At 48.3% G+C, this 18,595-nt stretch overlaps 1 protein-coding gene across 1 annotated transcript in view; it reads left to right on the forward strand.

Annotated features, from left to right (window-relative positions):
- Nucleotides 1-18,595, forward strand: part of LOC133238286 (BOS complex subunit NOMO1) — a 56,302-nt gene that overhangs the window by 16,662 nt on the left and 21,045 nt on the right. Inside the window, exons 8-16 of the mRNA XM_061401219.1 lie at nt 1,252-1,389; nt 1,720-1,809; nt 4,432-4,537; nt 4,720-4,870; nt 9,370-9,544; nt 10,909-11,050; nt 12,549-12,680; nt 13,930-14,066; nt 15,554-15,641. Of these exons, the coding sequence (XP_061257203.1) occupies nt 1,252-1,389; nt 1,720-1,809; nt 4,432-4,537; nt 4,720-4,870; nt 9,370-9,544; nt 10,909-11,050; nt 12,549-12,680; nt 13,930-14,066; nt 15,554-15,641 (1,159 nt within the window). The remainder of the gene's footprint in view (nt 1-1,251; nt 1,390-1,719; nt 1,810-4,431; nt 4,538-4,719; nt 4,871-9,369; nt 9,545-10,908; nt 11,051-12,548; nt 12,681-13,929; nt 14,067-15,553; nt 15,642-18,595) is intronic.

Genomic DNA, 18,595 nt, shown 5'->3' on the forward strand with positions numbered 1-18,595 from the left:
AACTGGGTTGCCATTTCCTCCTCCAGGGGATAGCATGGGGAACTATATTCAGTATCTTGTAATAAACTGTATAATTGTGGTGCTGGAAAAGACTCTCGAAAGTCCTATGGACTGCAAGGAGATCAAACCAGTCAATCCTAAAGGAAATAAACCTTGAATATTCACTGGAAGGACTGATGCTGAAGTTGAAGCTCCAGTACTTTGGCCCCTTGATGTGAAGAGCCAATTTACTGGAAAAGACCCTGATGCTGGGAAAGGTTGAGGGCAGGAGGAGAAGGGGGTACCACAGAGGATGAGATGGTTGGATGGCATCACTGACTCAATGGACGTGAGTTTGCACGCTATCTGGGCAATAGTTGAGGACAGGGAAGCCTGGTGTGCTGCAGTCCGTGGGGTCACAGAGAGTCAGACATGTCAGTGACCGAACAACAATAAGCTGTAATGGAGAAGAATCTGAAAAAGAATGTACATATATATATAAAACTGAATCACTTTGCTGTATAGCAGGACATTGTAACCAACTGTACTTTCAACATTGTAAACCAACTGTACTTCAATTAAGTAAAAAAATCAGGTCAAAGTTGATGGATAGTCTCACCATCTAAGAACCTTGTGTCTCTCTTTTGCTCACAAGAAATTGAATGTCTGCTCTGGGAGGCAGTGTAATTCAGTGGAAAGTGCCCAGGCTTTGAAATCAAACAGACCCAGCTTCAGACAGATCCCAGCTCTGCCTCTGAGCAGCTGTGTGAACTTGGGCCAGTATGGTTTCTCATCCGGACTATGGTGATCCATGGTAGGGGAGGACAGGTGATTTTTTTTCTAAGAAGGCTATACCATTTTTAACTTTGCAAATGAAAATTGAAGTGTTAGTCACTCAGTCATGTCCAAGTCTTTGCAACTGCGTGGACTGCAGCCCACCAGGCTTCTCTTTCCATGGGATTCTCCAGGTAAGAATACTGGAGTGGATTGCCACTTCGTTCTCCAGGGGATCTTCCTGGCCCAGGGATCGAACCCGGATCTCCTGCATTACACTCAGATTCTTTACCATCTGAGCCCCCTGGGAAACCCTTAACTTTGCAAACTTGTATGTAAAAATTTTTACATTGTGCTCTGTTCTCTACTGCATCGTAGGTTTCAGAAATATTTTGTGAAATAAAACTTCTGCAAATTTTTTGAAAGGTGGCTATTTGATAATAATCAGAACGTGGAAGTGGAAAAGGAAGTCATTTTGGCCTTTTTCTCCTGACATAGGATGTCCTGGGCTGCAACCTCTCCCCGGTGCCCGGGTTCCAGCCCCAGGACGAGAGTCTGGAGTACCTGTGCCATGCGGTCTCCAAAGAAGACGGCTCCTTTTCCTTCTATTCCCTGCCGAGCGGGGGCTACACTGTGGTGAGGAAAGCTGACTTCCATTCTGTTTGTGTCTGGGAGTCTTACAACAGGAGGTATCAGTACCCTTGGGTTATCAAAGGACCGAATGGTTGGCCTGCAGTTCCACAGACATTTTATTTAGCAGTAATTTAAGGTGTGGCTCTGTCTCCTCAGTAACAGGTGCAGAAAGCCTAAGTCTTTCCTCTTTTAAATGTGAGGCCATTGTGATTAGTAGTATCTGTTTGCCCACTTTGAACCCCTGGTTATTTGTGGGCTGCTGGCTTTGAGTGTTAGTATTGATGGTTGAATCATGTTCCTGGCTCTTGGTAATTAACAGACGTTTCCTTCCAGATTCCGTTCTATAGAGGAGAGAGGATTACCTTTGATGTTGCTCCTTCCAGACTTGACTTTACCGTGGAACATGACAGCCTGAAAATTGAGGTAAGACCTCCCTGCCTTCTGGAGGGACAGGTGTTGGAGTGCCCATTCCTGGGCACGGGTATTGCAAACGTGTTAAAAAACAATTAATATTTATCTAAAAGTGCTGTTGGAAAAAGCAGACTCTTCCACTTTCTTCCACTTTATTCTGGGATCCACGGAATCCTTCACATCGCTCACTTAACATCTGTATCTGAGTGAATCGGAGCCCTAGTTTTATCTACTTCATTCAGTGAGATGTGTTCACTGAGTGTCAGTGACATATATTTCAGGTACTATTCCAGTGTTGGGCTTATTGGAGTAATTGAAAGAGGCAAAAATTCCTGTTCTTGTGTAATTCATGTTCTGATGGCAGAAAGAGACAATACATTTATAAATAAGTAAATCAGAAAGTATATGAGAAGGTCTTGTGTTCTTTAGAAACAAAGCAAGAAAGGAGATTATACCGTTTCAAGGTCAAGTGGGGGTTGAGGTCTCCTAGGTTGTACTTGGGAAGGCCTCACCGGGAGGTGACTTTTGAGTAACAGCCGAAGGGGAAGAGGCAGTGAAGTGTGCTTACATCTGTGGGAAGAGTGTGTAAGACACGGGCGTGGCAGGTGTGAAAGTCCTGAAGCAAGAGTGTGGCTAGGAGGTGTGGGGAACCCCCAGAGGCCAGGGTGGCTGGAACGGAGGGAGTGAAGTGGGGAGGAGGAGAGGTGATGGGGCAGGTCGTGCAGGTCCTGCTGGGCTTTCTGGGTGACAGTTGGCACCACGGAAAGGTTCTGAGCAGAAGCAGGTGTGCCCCCCTGCCTGCCTCGTTGAGCAGAGTCTGCAGGGGCAAGTGGAAGCGAGGGACCAGCCCGGAGGCTGTGGCAGGGACCAGGTGAACTGACAGAGCCTGGGCCATCTGGGGTGACAGGTGAGGCGATGGGTGGGGTGAGAGGTGGCCTGACAAGCTCCTTAGACCTAAAACAGGTGGTGAACGTGTTCTTCATCACATTTCCATCTTTAATTACAGAGGTAGAAGATGATTACTATAGAAAATGTGCTGGGTCAAATCCCCAAAGAAAACAGCAGCCTTTTATAAGTGGGCCACCTAGGGTTACAGTTATTGAAAAAATTAGATTTTAATCGTTTTCTTTTACGTTAGAAAGGACTACATTGAAGTGGCTTAACCGGGTGGAAGCTAGCTTTTAGGTCACATGCTCAGCGGGATTCTGACTCTGCCTTTAAGATCCACGAAAGCATTTGACTGTTCTGTGCGCTGGAGGGGGGATGGGAGGGCAAAGGTCAGGCCCTTGGTGCTTCAAGGGACTTGCCAGGAAGGATGGGGGCAGGTGACTGGGGAAACACATTTCCCGATTGCAAACCGAAGTTTTAAACAGACGTGAGTGGAATTTCAGGAAGCAATCTATAAACTAAATAACGTAGGACCGTTGAGTCTCGTTCTTTTACTGTATTTCGCAACTTGTGGTTTAGTGGCAGGTACATGGCAGGTGCCTAATAAAGATGATTGCTGCGCGAATAGGCGATTTAATAAGTGGGTTAACCATGTCTTTTTAGACAAAGAGCTATCTGACTAAAGAGGAAGCCATTTTCTTAAAGCTCTCAAATACTGTCACATGCATGCATTCCATCCATTCATTCAGGAGTCATTTATTAAGTGCCTACTGTATACCAGGTGACTAAGACAGAAGAGGTCCCTGTTTTCATGGAGCTCATGTTCTAGTGGGAGGTAGACAAACTAGGAAGAAATCAAACAAGGACATTGGAAAGTTACTGGCTATTGGGAAGGCTTTTGCTGAAGCCTCTAAAGTAGATTAGTGTGATTGTCAGTGCATGGCTGGGGCAAGAGGCAGGGGCTCCCAAGAGAGCGTAGTCAGGGAGGGTGTCTCGGAGGTGGTGACGGTTTGAGCAGAACCTGAAGGATGAGATGGGGTGGCCCATCTCCCATCTTCTCCAGGTGTGGGAGGAGATCCAGGCTGAGGGAGCAGTTGGTGTAAAAGCCCTACATGGTGAAGGCATGTGGGAACCCCAGATCAGGGTGGCTGGAGCCCAGCAGCTGCGGACGGCCGGGCCCTGGCCCTCACAGGCAGAGAGGGTGTAGACACATAAACTGAGCTGAGAACGTGTGGTGAGGCGATGCGCAGCAGCAGGGGCTGAGTGAGGGGGTGTAGGCGGACCTAGGGCTTGAATTCTGGTGTGGCAGGAAAGCAGAAGGGCCCGAGAGACCTTGCAGAGGTGGAATCCACGGGACTGTGATGCTGGCAGGTGGGCAGCAGGGTGCACGGTGATCCTTGGTCTAGGCTGGGAGACTACGGGGTGGCCTGGCCCCCCGGAAACAGCATCTGGAGGGGAGCAGGCGTGGAGGGGTGCTCTCACAGGTCTGACTCAGTGGTCTCTGGGGAAGTCAGTCTCTCGATCTTTTTCCTTCAGTTATTTGACAAATACCCATGTTTTGGGAATCTAAGGAGGAAGACAGGTGTGGGAAAGGGTTGCTGATGGGTGAGTCGGGAGGGAGCCGGGCTGTCGCGGGGGACCAGGAGGAGCCAGCGTGGGCCGGCGTGCCAAGCGGTGGCCTGAGGGGCCTAAGTGGGGCTTCCTCAGCTCAAGTACACGACAGCTTCTCCCTGTTCTCATCTTCAGCCGGTGTTCCACGTCATGGGATTCTCTGTCACCGGGAGGGTCTTGAATGGACCAGAAGGCGAAGGTGTGCCGGATGCGGTGGTCACCCTGAACAGCCAGATCAAAGGTGGGCAGACACGCTGGGCCCAGGCCTGGTTCCCCGGGCTGGGTTTTGCTACCGGGGGAAATGGGAAGGAAACAAAATCTTAATGACTCTGTGAAAACAAGCCAGCTTTCGGTATCGCCGCGTAGATGAGGGACATGCAGCTGTTTTTGGCTCATCCTTTGTCAGCATGTTTTGTTCTACAGTCAGAACAAAAGCTGATGGCTCGTTCCGCCTGGAGAACATAACCACCGGGACGTACACCATCCACGCCCAGAAGGAGCACCTGTACTTTGAAACTGTCACCATCAAAATCGCACCCAACACGCCTCAGCTGGCGGACATCATCGCCACGGGGTAAGGGGGTCGTGGGGGGCCGCGGGGCTCACGCTGGCAGTCAGCAGAGACCAGAACACCTCTGGTCTGACCGTGTGTTTCTGCCACGGAGTCTCATCCAGTCTCTGACACCTGTGGAGACGCAGCTGGCTTCTTTAGAAAGATCAGAGCTAAATGTTATAAACTGAAAGTACTTGGCTGTTGGCTGCTTCCGGAAAATCATCTTGCTTCAGAATTAAAGTGGGTTTACGATAGGAGAGGATCTGTCGTGCCTGACTTCACATCTGTGGGGCCTTCCTTGGCTTAATTGGAAGGCAGTGTAGTTGGTTGAGAACGTTGTTTGTAAGATGCTTCGGGTCATGGTCACAGTTCTTCCTGTTTTGTTGTGCTTAGAGTGAGTTGTGAGGGGACATGCCGTGGTTGAATTCCTGTAGTTTCATCACACAGTGGCAACATTTAGTGCAGAGAACCCCAGCCTTGGAGTAGAGTCTGGGTCTTTCTTATCTGCACGTTCCCTAGAGAGCGGAGGTGGGGGGAGGCTGCCATCTTTTCCTTGGCAATAGGTGCTCACTAAAAAGTTACTTGGTGGCTCAGTTGGTAAAGAATCTGCCTGCAGTGCAGGAGAGACCTGGGTTCAATCCCCGGGTCGGGAAGATCCCTTGGAGAAGGGAAGGACCACCCACTCCAGTATTGTTGCCTGGAAAATCCCATGGACAGAGGAGCCTGACGGGCTATGGGGTGGGGCAGGGTCTGCGTGGAGAGCGGCCTCTCAGAGCAGCATGGTGTGGGTGAGGGATGGGGGCACAGCGCCTGGCGTTGCTGGAGTGGAAAGTGCTGAGCAGACGGAGGGAGCAGGTGTCGCAGGGCCTCTTCATGCCCCATTGGAAGTGGGGAGCATCAGGGAGAAAAGTCAAAGGCCAGTGAACAGTTGTAAGCATGGAGGTAACATGGTTAGATTTTTGTCTTCAGTGAGACACATTGGTGCCACGGCGGGGAAGGCCTCGAAGGGTCGAGATGAGGGTGCGGGAGGCCTGAAAGCAGAGTTGATGAGGGCCTGTCTGATGGAGAAATGTCTCGGGGTTCCCAGCCTGACGAGGGCCTGTCTGATGGAGAAATGTCTCGGGGTTCCCAGCCCGAGGGGCAGTGTGGCCGCAGCCCTGGAGAGGAGCCAGGTGGGGCTGAGGCATCAGTTGTGACCACGGGGTCTGCAGGCCCACTAGGTGGCACTCTTCACCAGGTGCTCAGATGGACTGTGAATCCGGAAGACCTGGTGGCAGAACCTTGGAAAGTGTAGGAGCGGGTAGAAGTGGATCTGTGGACCGGAAATAGAATGTCAGCCCTTGAGGGGCGGGGGCTTTAGATGTGACCTCCCGCTGGTCACGGGGGTCTGGGAGCTGAGCCCTGAAGACATGCTTTACTGGCCTGGTCCCTGAGGAGGTTTTCTCTAGGCAGGTGAGGCTCTGGGTCAGGGCTTCAGCGAGGAAGCAGACCCCTGAGGAGCCTCAGGAAGTGATCCTGGGCTTCAGTTCTCCCTTCACGAGCAGTTCTGAGCGGCAACTCTGGGTGAGGCACCGAGGTGAATGCTGGGTGTGTACAGTGAGCCAGACCAACATTGCAAAGGCAGGGCTGTGGTCTTCCTGGGCTTAAGGTGAGGAGTCAGTGACTGTAAGTTATGGGGGGTGTGTCGGAAGCGCTTGGGGACCCCCAGGGGACTTCCTTCAGGTTGGGGGCTGTGGAAGCCGAGACCTTCGGGAGGACTGAAAGGTTGCCGAGTGGACGACTTGGCAGGTGGAGGGGTCAGTGTATTGCAGGAGGGGGGCTCCTCCTGAAAGGTTCTCTGGGTAGAGGGGTGGGGGGGACAGACAGCATGGGTGGGGGTGACGGTGAGGCCTTGTGGCCATCTTGTGTGGGTGAGCTGTTCCCCAGGTGAGTGGAGACCCTGGATGGGTTTTCAGCAAGGGAGCTGTGAATAAGGGTGCTTTGGAAAGATTTTCTTTTCTTCTCCTGACTGCTGTGTGGGGAATAAATGGGGCGAGGGGAGCCAGAGTAAACTTGAGGGAGTAAATAGGAGGTGCTGGAGGAGTTTGCTGGAGGAGATGGTGACCAGTGGGACCTGAGACCGGGTTCTGGGGGGAGGGAAGGAGTGGGTAAGCTTGATGGGTGATAGGCCTGTGCCTCAGAGCCCAGGTTTCCTGTTTCAGCCATTTGGGTAGATGGAGGAGGTACCATCCCCATTCATGGAGGTAGGGAAACATAGTTTAATCTTGCATTTATTCTTTGAAATGGAATTTTAAATCAAAGAGAAACAGCATTCTTTGAATATCTTTGGAAAAGCTGATCATTTTTCTTTTGGTTCATATAGCACGTTTGTCTTTTAATTCGTTGATATTTCTTACTTTTTCTTTCATGCTCTTTTAAAACATTATTTATTTGAAAAAGAAAAAACTGAGTTAAATGACAGAATGTAGCTATCTCACTAGGCACCAAAATTACTAATTTCTCTCCATAAATGTATTAAATTCTGATGAAAGAATTTTTTTTCAGAGTTTAAACTTTTTATTTTGTATTGGGGTATAGCCCATTACCAGTGTTGTCTGATGAAAGAATTTATTGACACAAATTGATTTTTAAGGGCTTCAATATAACAAACACTTTCCTACCAGCTTTTTAGTTCTTTTTCTAAATGAATGTGTATTTGAGGTGTAGTGTAATTGGTCACTTGTCTTTAATGGCGAATATGAGCTAAAACACATCATATGGTTAAAGTATTAAAACTTAAGGAAGGGGGTTCAACTTGTAATGAATAAGGGGACCTCCCCCCTGAAAAAGACACAAATGAAGAGCGTATGGAAGGGCCTTGAGAACAATTTTTCAATATTCCCTTCCTGTCGATTTTCTCTGAAAGCACACAGCACAAAAAAGAGGCAAACCTTTGCATCCAGATCAGGGGTTGGCACACTTTTTCCATCAAGGACCAGAGAATAAGTATTTTAGACTTCATGGGCCCATACAGTCTTTGTGACGAAGCCCACCACAGACAATTCATAAATGAATGGGTGTGGCCATGTTCCAGGAAAACTTTATGTGCGCACACTATAATGATATACTTTTTATATGTCACGAGATAGTCTTTTGATTTTTTTTTTTCCTTTTTAACCCTTTAAAAGTGTGAAAACCATTCTTAGCTCATGATCCCAACCAAAACAGGTGGCTGGTGTGACTTGATCCGTGGGCTGTGGTGTCTTACCCCCTGCTCTCCAGCCTGAACCCTGGTGGCCAGCCTGCATGTCCGTCTAGAGCAGTGGTCCCCAGCCTTTGTGGCACCAGGGACCTGTTTTTTTTTTTTTTTTTTTGAGATCTGTTTTTTGGAAGACAGTTTTTCCATGGTCTAGGGGAAGGAGGGGGATTCTGTGATGATTCAGGTCTTTATTTATTTATTGTGCGCTTTATTTCTTTATGACATCAGCTCCACCTCAGATCATCAGGCATTAATTAGATCCAGGAGGCTGGGACCTCTGCTCTGGAGAGACGACTGTGGCCTGCACCGCTTCGTGGTTCCTTCTGCTATTTTTTCTTTGCAGCCGAGTGGGCATGCCAGTATCTAGTGCACCCCATTATTGTCCAGCACTGAATCCAGCATTTTTTATTCGCTTCGTGTCAAAAGTAACAACTGATTTTTATCTAAAGCGATTCTCTTGAAGATTACAAAATGTAAATTTTAGGCAGTTGAAGAATTGCTTGTGACCTCCAGCTGTGGGACATGATTACAACTGACTAAACGTGAAGACGGCCACTCAGTGGACACTGGGCTTTGCTGGTTTTTATTAGTGGGTAGATGTGCCTTTCATGTGCTTCTGGAAATGTGCCATGTCGTACTTTACACTCTGCTCATTTGCAGTCTCCAGTCTGAGTCATTACCTTAATAGGGCTTTTCAATTATAAGTTGCTTCTGTAGCTCCTAGCTCCTAAGGAGTTCAATTTTAGCTCTGCATTTCTTTAAACTTAATTACCTTTCCTATTCAGATCTCTCAGATTGCTTTTCTCTGTGCATTATATATAATCACAGGCGAGGAAGCCGTCTTTGATAACCCTGCCTTGTTTTATCGCCTGGGTAATACCACACTTCCTTAGGCAGCTTACAGCTCTTGCTTTTAAGGACTCGTCCGCATTCTTGGTTGTGGCTGCTCCACCGTCAACGACCCAATTACCTGAAACATTTTTATCATCCACAAATTGTCTGAAAACAGCTTCTGCAGTGGGGAATGGCCAGCTGTCACCCAGAACACACAAACAGCCCCAGGCCCTCCCTCTGCCTTTCCATGTGCAGAAAGAGGTCCAATCTTCTTTCTAATGATTGCTTATAAAACTGGAGTCGTTTGGTCTGTATTCCTGTCTCTTCATTAAGATCACACTAGTCTCAGGGATGAGGGCTGGAAGCGGGATGCAGAGTCTGGGTCGCCAAGCACCTTTCCTGTGATAATTGAGTTCTCCTGCTGGGCTGAATGGTCCTCTTGTTGCAGGTTCAGTGTCTGTGGCCAGATATCAATCACTCGCTTCCCTGACACAGTCAAGCAGATGGGTAAATACAAAGTTGTCCTGGCCTCTCAAGACAAGGACAAGTCTCTGGTCACCGTGGAGACGGACGCTCAGGGATCTTTCTGTTTTAAAGCGAAACCAGGGACCTATAAAGTTCAGGTATGACGAGTTTTGTTCTGTTTAAGATATTTGAAAAACAAACAAACAACAACAACAATGATTTGAAAGGATTGTTTTAAGATGGGATCAGAGAAGGAGCGTTTTCATTCCCAGCTGCTTATTTTGGTAACTTTACATTCCTGCATGTCACAGTCAGTAGAGCAGATAGGCAGCCGGCTTGAAAGGATGCAACAGGTGTTTCTCTTCCCGTCCTGATGTGTATTAGGGGTTAGTATCAGGCTGCCAGTCACATGTCTATCTCCTCAGGCTCTGGCTGCTGTAGATTATCCATGGGTCCCCAGAAGAGATCAGAGTGAACTCTCTATTAGTGACAGCTCAGTTACATCCACAGAGCATGGCTTCTGGACCCTGAGGCCAAAATGGAGCTTACATTTCCTGCCCTGCTGTCAATTGGAGATGCTGAGCAGGCGCCCCTGATTCCTCTATCCATCTCCCTGGTGAAGAAGCTGGGGAGACCCTGGCCTGTGGTCTCACCACAGGGGTGAAGGCCTGAGCACAGGTCAGGGCGGAGGTCAGAGGTAAGACAGAAGCAGAGGTTCAGCCCACCAGCCCCACACTGAGACCATGTCAGCTGTTGCTCCTTCTCCTCCCTTGGGGAGGAGCAGGGGATGGGTGAGGGGAGGGAGTCAGGGAGGGTGCTTCTAAGACTTTGCTCTCCTCCCGGCCAGTGGGATCTCCCCACTCTGAGGAGGTGGGGTAGGGGCACAGCCTTCCCCCTGCTTCCACGAACAGCATGCTGTATGGGTGGTCAGCTCCTTTACCAGCCAGCCCGCTTCTTGTGATGTTGGCCACATAGACAAGCCTTTGGAGACTCCTTCAGAGGCACAGTCAGGGACTTTTCCAAGGAAGGGCAGCTCTGGAATGTGATCTCTCTAGGGATGAAGAAGGCCAGCACCGCCTCCTCTCCCAGCCCCTCTTGTGAGCCTGAGAGAGGCACGCAGAAATGAGGGAGGAAGACATGGCCCAGGTCCACTGTGGTCATCCACGTGGGTCCACGAGCTCACAGTTCATGTCACCAGTGACCTCACGCGAGAATCGGGTTCTAGGGTTTAGTGTGGTCTCCACCCAGGATACACATGATCGATAACAGCTTTGTGTGCCCCGACACGCTTTTGTGTGCACCCTTACACCACGGAAGGCTGGTGTTCTATGTCTGATTAGAAATACATTTTCTTCACACCAGCAATATGCAGATTTGTTGTGATTCTAAAACTATGCCTAGGAATGAACCTTCTCCTTCTGAATCCGTCTAGCCTCAGGCCCAGATGGACGATCTGGTGTCCTGTTGCCCAGGGAGCAGCGACCCTGGTGCAGCCGCTGACCTCGTCCTGTGTGTCCCGCAGGTGATGGTTCCTGAGGCAGAGACCAGGGCGGGGCTGACGCTGAAACCCCAGACGCTGCTGCTGGCTGTGACCGACCGGCCTGTGATGGACGTGGCCTTTGTGCAGTTTTTGGCATCGGTTTCTGGGAAAGTCTCTTGTCTGGGTAAGACGTCAGTTGAAAGCAAGAACAGATGAGTTCGAAGAGGCAGGCTGAGAGAGGTGGGATTTGGGTGGGCTCTTCCTCACTGGGCGGTGGTGAAGGTCACAGCAGAAGCTGCTCGGGGGAGTGCTGTGTGTGAGGCCGTGTTGTGTGCAGTTCTTTCTGAATAATCGCCACAATCACCGGGAACATTTTACTGGGAATACTCCTGCTTTGGCTCCCAAAAGAACATGTGGGATTCTTTTTCTGAAAGGAGTTTGGCCCCGGTTTCAGTCCCAGCTCTGTCATTTACTAGTATGAGACTGTAAGCATTTACTTGCCCAGCCTCAGTTTTCTTTCAATAAAATGGGAATACTGCTGCTCTCAGAGGGTTTTCATGAGGCTTAAATATGGTCATATCAAGAGGCTGTATAGCGTAGTGGTTATGACCATGTCTCCAGAGCCAGACCACATGTGTTTGAACCATTGCTGTGTGATGTAGGGTAAGTGACTTAACCTCTGTGTGCTTTGAGTCCCTCATCTGTAACGTGGGGATGTTAATAGTACCTGCCTCACAAGGTTATTGTGACGATCAAAGGAGTTAATGTGTGTATGGTAAAGAATCTGCCTGCAATGTGGGATACCCAGGATTGATCCCTGGGTCAGGAAGATCCCCTGGAGAAGGGCATGACAACCCCCTCCAGTCTTCTTGCCTGGAGAATCCCATGGACAGAGGAACCTGGCAGGCTACAGTCCATGGGTTGTCAAAGAATCTGACACGACTGAGCAGCTAACACTTTCTTCATAGCCATTAGAAGTACCTGGAACACAGCAAGAGCCACATAAATCTTTGCCATTATTAGTAATATGATGATGATGATGATGATGATAAAGGGCCCAGTTCTGTACCTGGTATGAAATGGGCATTCAGGAAAGTTTCATTGCCTGTCTGACTTTTTCTCTGGCTCCCGTTGGTGCTCCATAGATACTGTTTCGGAGAAGGCAATGGCACCCCACTCCAGTACTCTTGCCTGGAAAATCCCATGGATGGCGGAGCCTGGTAGGCTGCAGTCCATGGGGTCACTAAGAGTCGGACATGACTGAGCGACTTCCCTTTCAATTTTCACTTTCATGCATTGGAGAAGGAAGTGGCAACCCACTCCAGTGTTCTTGCCTGGAGAATCCCAGGGACTGGAAAGCCTGGTGGGCTGCAGTGTATGGGGTCGCACAGAGTCGGACACGACTGAAGCGACTTAGCAGCAGCAGCAGATACTGTTTCTGCAAGTGCAGTAAATGCTGGGCAGCCTCATTGCTTGGTGCCAGTGCCTTACATGGTGGGAGAGGTAGGGATGTGGGGAAATGCCTTAGAATCAAGTAGATGCCTGCAAGCTTTGAAGGACCCCTCCTGGGGCTGCCCTCCAGGAGCTAAGTGGTAGCAAGCAATACACAGCAGCTGAGGGTTGGAACAGGTGCTGTGGGTCCCAAAGCCGCCAAGCGAGGCCCCTGCATCTTTTCTCTGCAGACACTTGCGGTGACCTGCTGGTGACCCTGCAGTCCCTGAGCCGCCAGGGCGAGAAGCGGAGCCTCCACCTCTCCGGCAAGGTCAACTCGATGACTTTCATGTTTGACAACGTGCTGCCCGGAAAATACAAGAGTAAGAATTGAAGGCAGCACTTCCTGTCTCTGTAAAGTTTCTGAAAACTCGCTCTCTAGTTGCATCCCAACTATACTTGTTTAACTCTTGTTTGTCTTTGTCCTTTGACCTTGAATTTGCATTATTTAGCTTGGGCAGTAATGCAGGAGTTGAGGTTTCTGAACCAACTGCCACCTCATCAGGATGATCCACACACTTCTCATGACATTTTATTTGTAAATTCCTGAAAACAGTGTCACATGATCACACTGACATGTTCTACCACTTAGCAGCTGTGTGAGCCTGGCAGCTTACTTGATCTCCCCGGGACTCGGTTTCCCCTTCTGAAGTAGGAGTCACAGAACCTTTCTGCAGAGTGATGGAATCCGGTTTGTAAAGCCCCGACACAGTGCCTGGGAAGGAGAAGGCACTTTTCCTCATCTTCCTCAAGAAGCTGCCCATTGCCTATATTTTTGCTCTGTCAGAATTCAGCTTGAAGCTGCTGGCTGTAAACAGCCTCAAAAGTAGTAGACTGATTTTTCAGGCAGATTGTATTTTCTGTTAATGTCAGATGTTGGCAAACTATGATCTGAGGGCAGCTGCCTGTTTTTATGAATAAAGTTTTATTGGAACACAGCCACACCCATTTGTTTGTGTGTCATCTGTGGCTGCTTGTGTGCTGCAGAGGCCGAGTTGAGTAGTTGAGACTTGTGTGGCCTGCAGAGGTGAAAATATTTACTCTCTGGTCCCTTAGAGAGCAAGTTTGCCAGTGTCTGAATATCTTACCTATAGCCTGGTCTTAGGCTCAGTTGGATTTCCTTGTTAGTGATTTTAATGGCCATTGGTTTCAGTTTTTTTTTTTTTTTTTTAAGCAATTACTTATTCCCAGCATGGCCAGCTCTGTATATATACCTACACACACATACTTGTTTGTATGTATGTGCATATAGGGGCTTCCAAGGTGGTTCAGTGGTAAAGAATTTCCCTGCCAAAGCAGGAGACAGAGATTTGATCTCTGGGTTGGGAAGATCCCCTGGAGAAGAGCATGACAACCCACTCCAGTATTCTTGCCTGGAGAATTCGATAGAAGAGCCTGGCAGGCTACTCTCCGTGGAGTCTCAAAAGAGTCAGACAACGACTGAGCGACTTAACAATAAGAACAGCATGTGTATAAACTCACTCACGCACTTCATTAGCACTGTTTCTCTGGGGGTATTCAGGGAGGTGGTGTGCTCTGCCCACATGGGTGTCCATGTCATGTCCTTTGCAGTCAGCATCCTGCATGAAGACTGGTGCTGGAAGAACAAGAGTCTGGAGGTGGAGGTTCTGGAGGACGATGTGTCCGCCGTTGAGTTCAGGCAGACGGGCTACATGCTCCGGTGCTCCCTTTCCCACGCCATCACTCTGGTAAGCGGGCTGCTGAGGATGCTCTTATTTGGAAGGACATTCGCCTTTTGGAGAGTGAGAAAGACTAGTGTGCCAAGAGGATCATCAGCATAGTCAAGCCAGATTTCCTTTTCTGCCCCTCAGCTCACCCACCTATTATGGAAACACCGTCAGGAAGCATTTTAAGTCCCTTGGTGGAAAGATGCCTTTGTTGGGGAGAGTTCCTTGTCCTGGCTGCACGTTAAACTCTAACTTTGAGTAGTGATTTTGGAAAGCCATTGATGTAGTGCAGAGCATGTGGGCTTTGTAGGCCCTGCCAAGTTAAGTAATGTTTGTGGGCCTCCATTTTTCCTTCTGAACTTGAGATAGTAATACTCACTCCCCAGGGTTGTAGTGAGGTATGAGCAAATCTCTCACGTATTTGAAGTTTTCCTGTGAACCCTGCTCTTTCTTAGGAACAGGTATGGCTGAGCAGAGTTGGTTGTCCTCTTGCAGTGTCTGTGGCTGGGTTGGCAGTTACCCAGTGGGTTTTAGGATGGGAGCACCTGTGTAGCCCTGCGTAGGTCTGTTCCTGAATTTCGTATAATCTGACTTCTAGCAATGGCAGGTGTCATTGTCAGGTCTCAGTGGCAAAACAGGGGCAAACGACAATTAAGTGGCTACTTATGTTAGACACCAGAGCAGTGAGACTGGTCTCTCTAAATGCCAGTTGAACGCTCGAACCACTTATCTACAAATGGTCCACAGACAGCTTTGTTACAGGAAACGGGTTGATTAATATCCAGTTGAGAACAAGTGAGAGACATTTGGGAAACCAGTCCTTGATTTCCATTTCTCTTAGACTAAGAACGTACTCCTAATTACAGCCAGCCCTTCGCTGACTCCCATCTCACCCCTACCCCTTACCCCCTCGTTCACTAGCTGCCTCCAGTTCTGCACCAAGCTTGGTCCCTTCTCCGGGCCTTTGCACATACTCTTTTCTGCCTGAAATGCTGTGTCTTCTCCACAACTGAGTGTAGTTGCTTTTTTTCATCATTCAGGCTGAAGCCCCAGTGTTACCTGCTCGGGGGGTAGGGGGTGGGGGCGCCTATCCTGAGGCCAAGCTGAACAAGCCTTTGCGGAGGGCACTCTGTCCTGCTCCCTGTTTATTTCCCGCTAAGCTCTGTGACTTCCTAGATGACATCTACTGACTTCTCTGTTGACTGCATGGATTTTCTGTCTTCCCATATCAGAACGTAAGCCACGCTGAAAACAAGAGCCGTGGCAGCAACCAGGGCCCAGCCTTGGGGCAGCCGCATGGCAGGTGCTCAGTAAATGTTAGTTGACTGAATGAAAAAGATCACGTTTCTGTTGGAAGTTTTGGAAGGCTTTTAATTTTCCCCTGGCATCCAGCTGTTCAAATGATTAATGTGCAAAACAGATGACTGGTTCAGAAGCAGAAAGCTTATTCCTCGTCTGGGTGTCTCCGTCTTCCCTGGTAAGGCATCGTCTTGGATTTGTTCCCGTAGGAATTTTACCAGGATGGGAATGGACCCGAGAACGTGGGGATTTATAACCTCTCCAAAGGAGTCAACCGGTTCTGCCTGTCCAAGCCCGGTGAGTCTGGAAGGATCGATGTCCTCTGAGCGAGGGAAATGGAGAGGCTCTCGAGAGTGTTTTCAGAGGTGTTTTTCCCCATCTCGGTTCAGTTTGCATCAAGCTATCGATTTTGGTTGTGGGTAACGCCTCTGGAGGGAGCAGCATTTTTACCCAGAGAATTAGAGCTGGGGGTTGGCACATGTTCCCAGGCTCTTGAGTTTGAGTTGAGTCCAGACCACGGGGCCCTTTCACTTCGAAAAATCGAACACCATCAGCCCATGATCTCTCCTGCTGAGTGATCACTCCCACCTTGCTTAAAAATCCTCCAGTGGCTGCTTTCTCTCTTTGTTAATCACTTTATTGAGATGCAGTTTGCAGACCATAAAATTCACCCACTTAAAGTGTACAATACTTTTTAAAGTGATTTTTAGTAAATATACCTAGCCATACAGCCATATAATCCAGTTCACAACATTTTCATTGTTCCAGTGATTCCTTCCTACATGTTTACGATTCATCTCTATTCCCAGCTTTTGGCAGCCACTAATCTGTTTTCTGTCTCTATGAATTTGCCTTGTTTGGACACTTCATATAGTGAAGTCATACAATACTGTTATTTTTTAGGCTCCTTTCACTTAGCATAATGTTTTTGAAGTTCATTCTGGTCATAGCAGATATTAATAATTTGTTCCTTTTTATTGGTGAACAGTATTCCATAGCATGGATATATCACAGTTTGTGTATCCATTCACCAGTTGGTGGGTGTTTGAATTGTTTCCAGTTTGGGGCTATTATAAATAATGTTGCTGTGAACATTTGTGTACAGGTTTTGTGTGGACATCTGTTGGGGAGATATCTAGGAATGGAATCAAATGATAAATTTATGTTTAATTTTTTAAGAAACTACCAAAATATTTTCTGAAAAAGCTGTATTTGCCATTTGATATTCCCACCAGCTATGTCTGAGGGTTTCATTTTTCTACCTCTTTACCATTATTTGTTACTGTCTTTTTGATTTGTAGCATCCTGGTGGTTCTAAAGTAGTATCTCATTGTAGTTTTATTTTGTGTTTTCCTAAGGAATAATTTAGGGACTTCTGTTGGTTCTCAAGATAAAGTACAGTAACCTCACTTCCCACAGTTTCAGTTACCTCTGGTCAACTGCAGTCCAAAAATATTAAATGGGAAATTTCAGAAGTAAACAGTTTATACCTTTTAAATTGCGTGCCTTCTGAGAAGCATGGTGAAGTCTCTGACTGTCTTGCTCCTGTCCGGCCCTTGGGCACATCTCCATATATGTTACCCACCTGTCAGTGTAGGTAAAAACTTGGTACGTAGAGGGTTTGGTACTGTCTGCGATATCAGGCATCCACTGGGGGTCTTACCATGTATACACCACAGATAGGGCACAGTCATGTATAGAACCCTTATTCAGACCTTGAACTCCTCTGTAATCTAGCTCTACCTGTCACCCTCTGTTCCAGCCACTGTTTCTGTGTTTTAATTAGGATGCCTTTGGCTGCAGGTACCAAAATCTGTATGACAACCCCTGGCAAGTGGGGTTAATTTGATTCATTAACAAAGACTAGCAGCGGAACTTCTCTGGTGGTGCAGTGGTTAAGATTCTGCCCTTCCAATGCAGGGGACACGGGTTTGATCCCTGTTTGGGGAACTAAGATCCCGCATGCCATGCAGTATGGCCAAAAAATGAAACAAAACAAAACAAAACAAAGACTAGCAGCTCAGGCGTGGGTTCAGATGGTAGGTGTTAAGGTTGGTGTCTTTGTGATTCTTTTAGTCCTTTCCTTTTTTTTTTTTTTTAATGAACTATGCACTTCCTTTTTTAAAGTGTATTTTGTGCTTGGTCTTCATTAGTTTGTGGGCTTTTCTTTAGTTGCAGTGTGCAGGCTTCTCATCGTGGTGGTTCCTCTTGTTGCTGAGCGTGGGCTCTCGGGCACGTGGGCTTCAGTAATTGCAGCTCCTGGGCCCTAAAGTGCTGGCCCAATAGTCGTGGTGTAGTGGCCAAACAGCAGCAGAATGGGCTGAGTTGCTCCATGGCATGTGGAATCTTCCTGGACCAGAGTTCAAACCCTTGTCTCCTGCATTGGCAGATGGATTCTTTACCACTGAGCCACTAGGGAAACCCCCACTTGGTTTTTTTTTATTTTCGGCTTCATGTTTTCAAGGTACCTACTGTTGCTCCAGAAAACTTATGTCTAAGGCAAGAAGATGAGAGGAGGGGTGGGCAAACATTTTCCATGCCACATCCTCCAGGAAACTTCCTTTATGTCTTATCATCCAGAACCATGTCTCATGGCCACTTCTAGCTGCAAGGGAGCCTGGGGCAGCTGGATTTGCTGCTGGAGGCTGGCATGCTTTCACCCTGAGCATAAGTGGGAGCTGGTTTGAAGGCAGGAAGGCAGCTGTTAGGGAGGCAGCCAGCAAGCCCGTGGTTCAGATGCTGTGCTCTGCCTCAGTGCCCTCCACCCCACCTGCCTTCACTTAGCTCTGCCTGCCCGCCTGTCACTTGTTGGCTCTGATGTTCCTCCCCAGGGAGGCTAGTGCCCCAGTGTCGCTGGGATCTCTGCTGTGCTTGTGCCCACAAGGCCCAGTTCTTCCCCGGACCGCACCCATCATACCTGGTGGCTGTGGAACCCTTCTCTCTCTCTGTAGATGGCAGGCCCCATGAAGGCAGGGACTCTGCGTGTTCCTCACTCTGTGTCAACACCTGATGCAACACCTGGCCCGAGTGTTGCCCTGTCAACACTTGTCAAATGAAAGAACAAAGAAAGTGAATGAAGAAACCTAACAATTTTTTTTTTTAGGTAACTGCACTGAGGCTTGATCAGTGTGATGAGAACGAATTTGAACGAATTTCATGTTTGGGTTGGGCGGATGGCCAGAATGCTGGTGAAAGATCATTTGGGAGAATCCGCTACTACACTTGGCTCCTTCCTGAAACTGTATTTTTCT

This window comes from Bos javanicus, chromosome 25 (genome assembly GCF_032452875.1).
Source record: "Bos javanicus breed banteng chromosome 25, ARS-OSU_banteng_1.0, whole genome shotgun sequence".
Classification (NCBI taxonomy): Eukaryota; Metazoa; Chordata; class Mammalia; order Artiodactyla; family Bovidae; genus Bos; species Bos javanicus.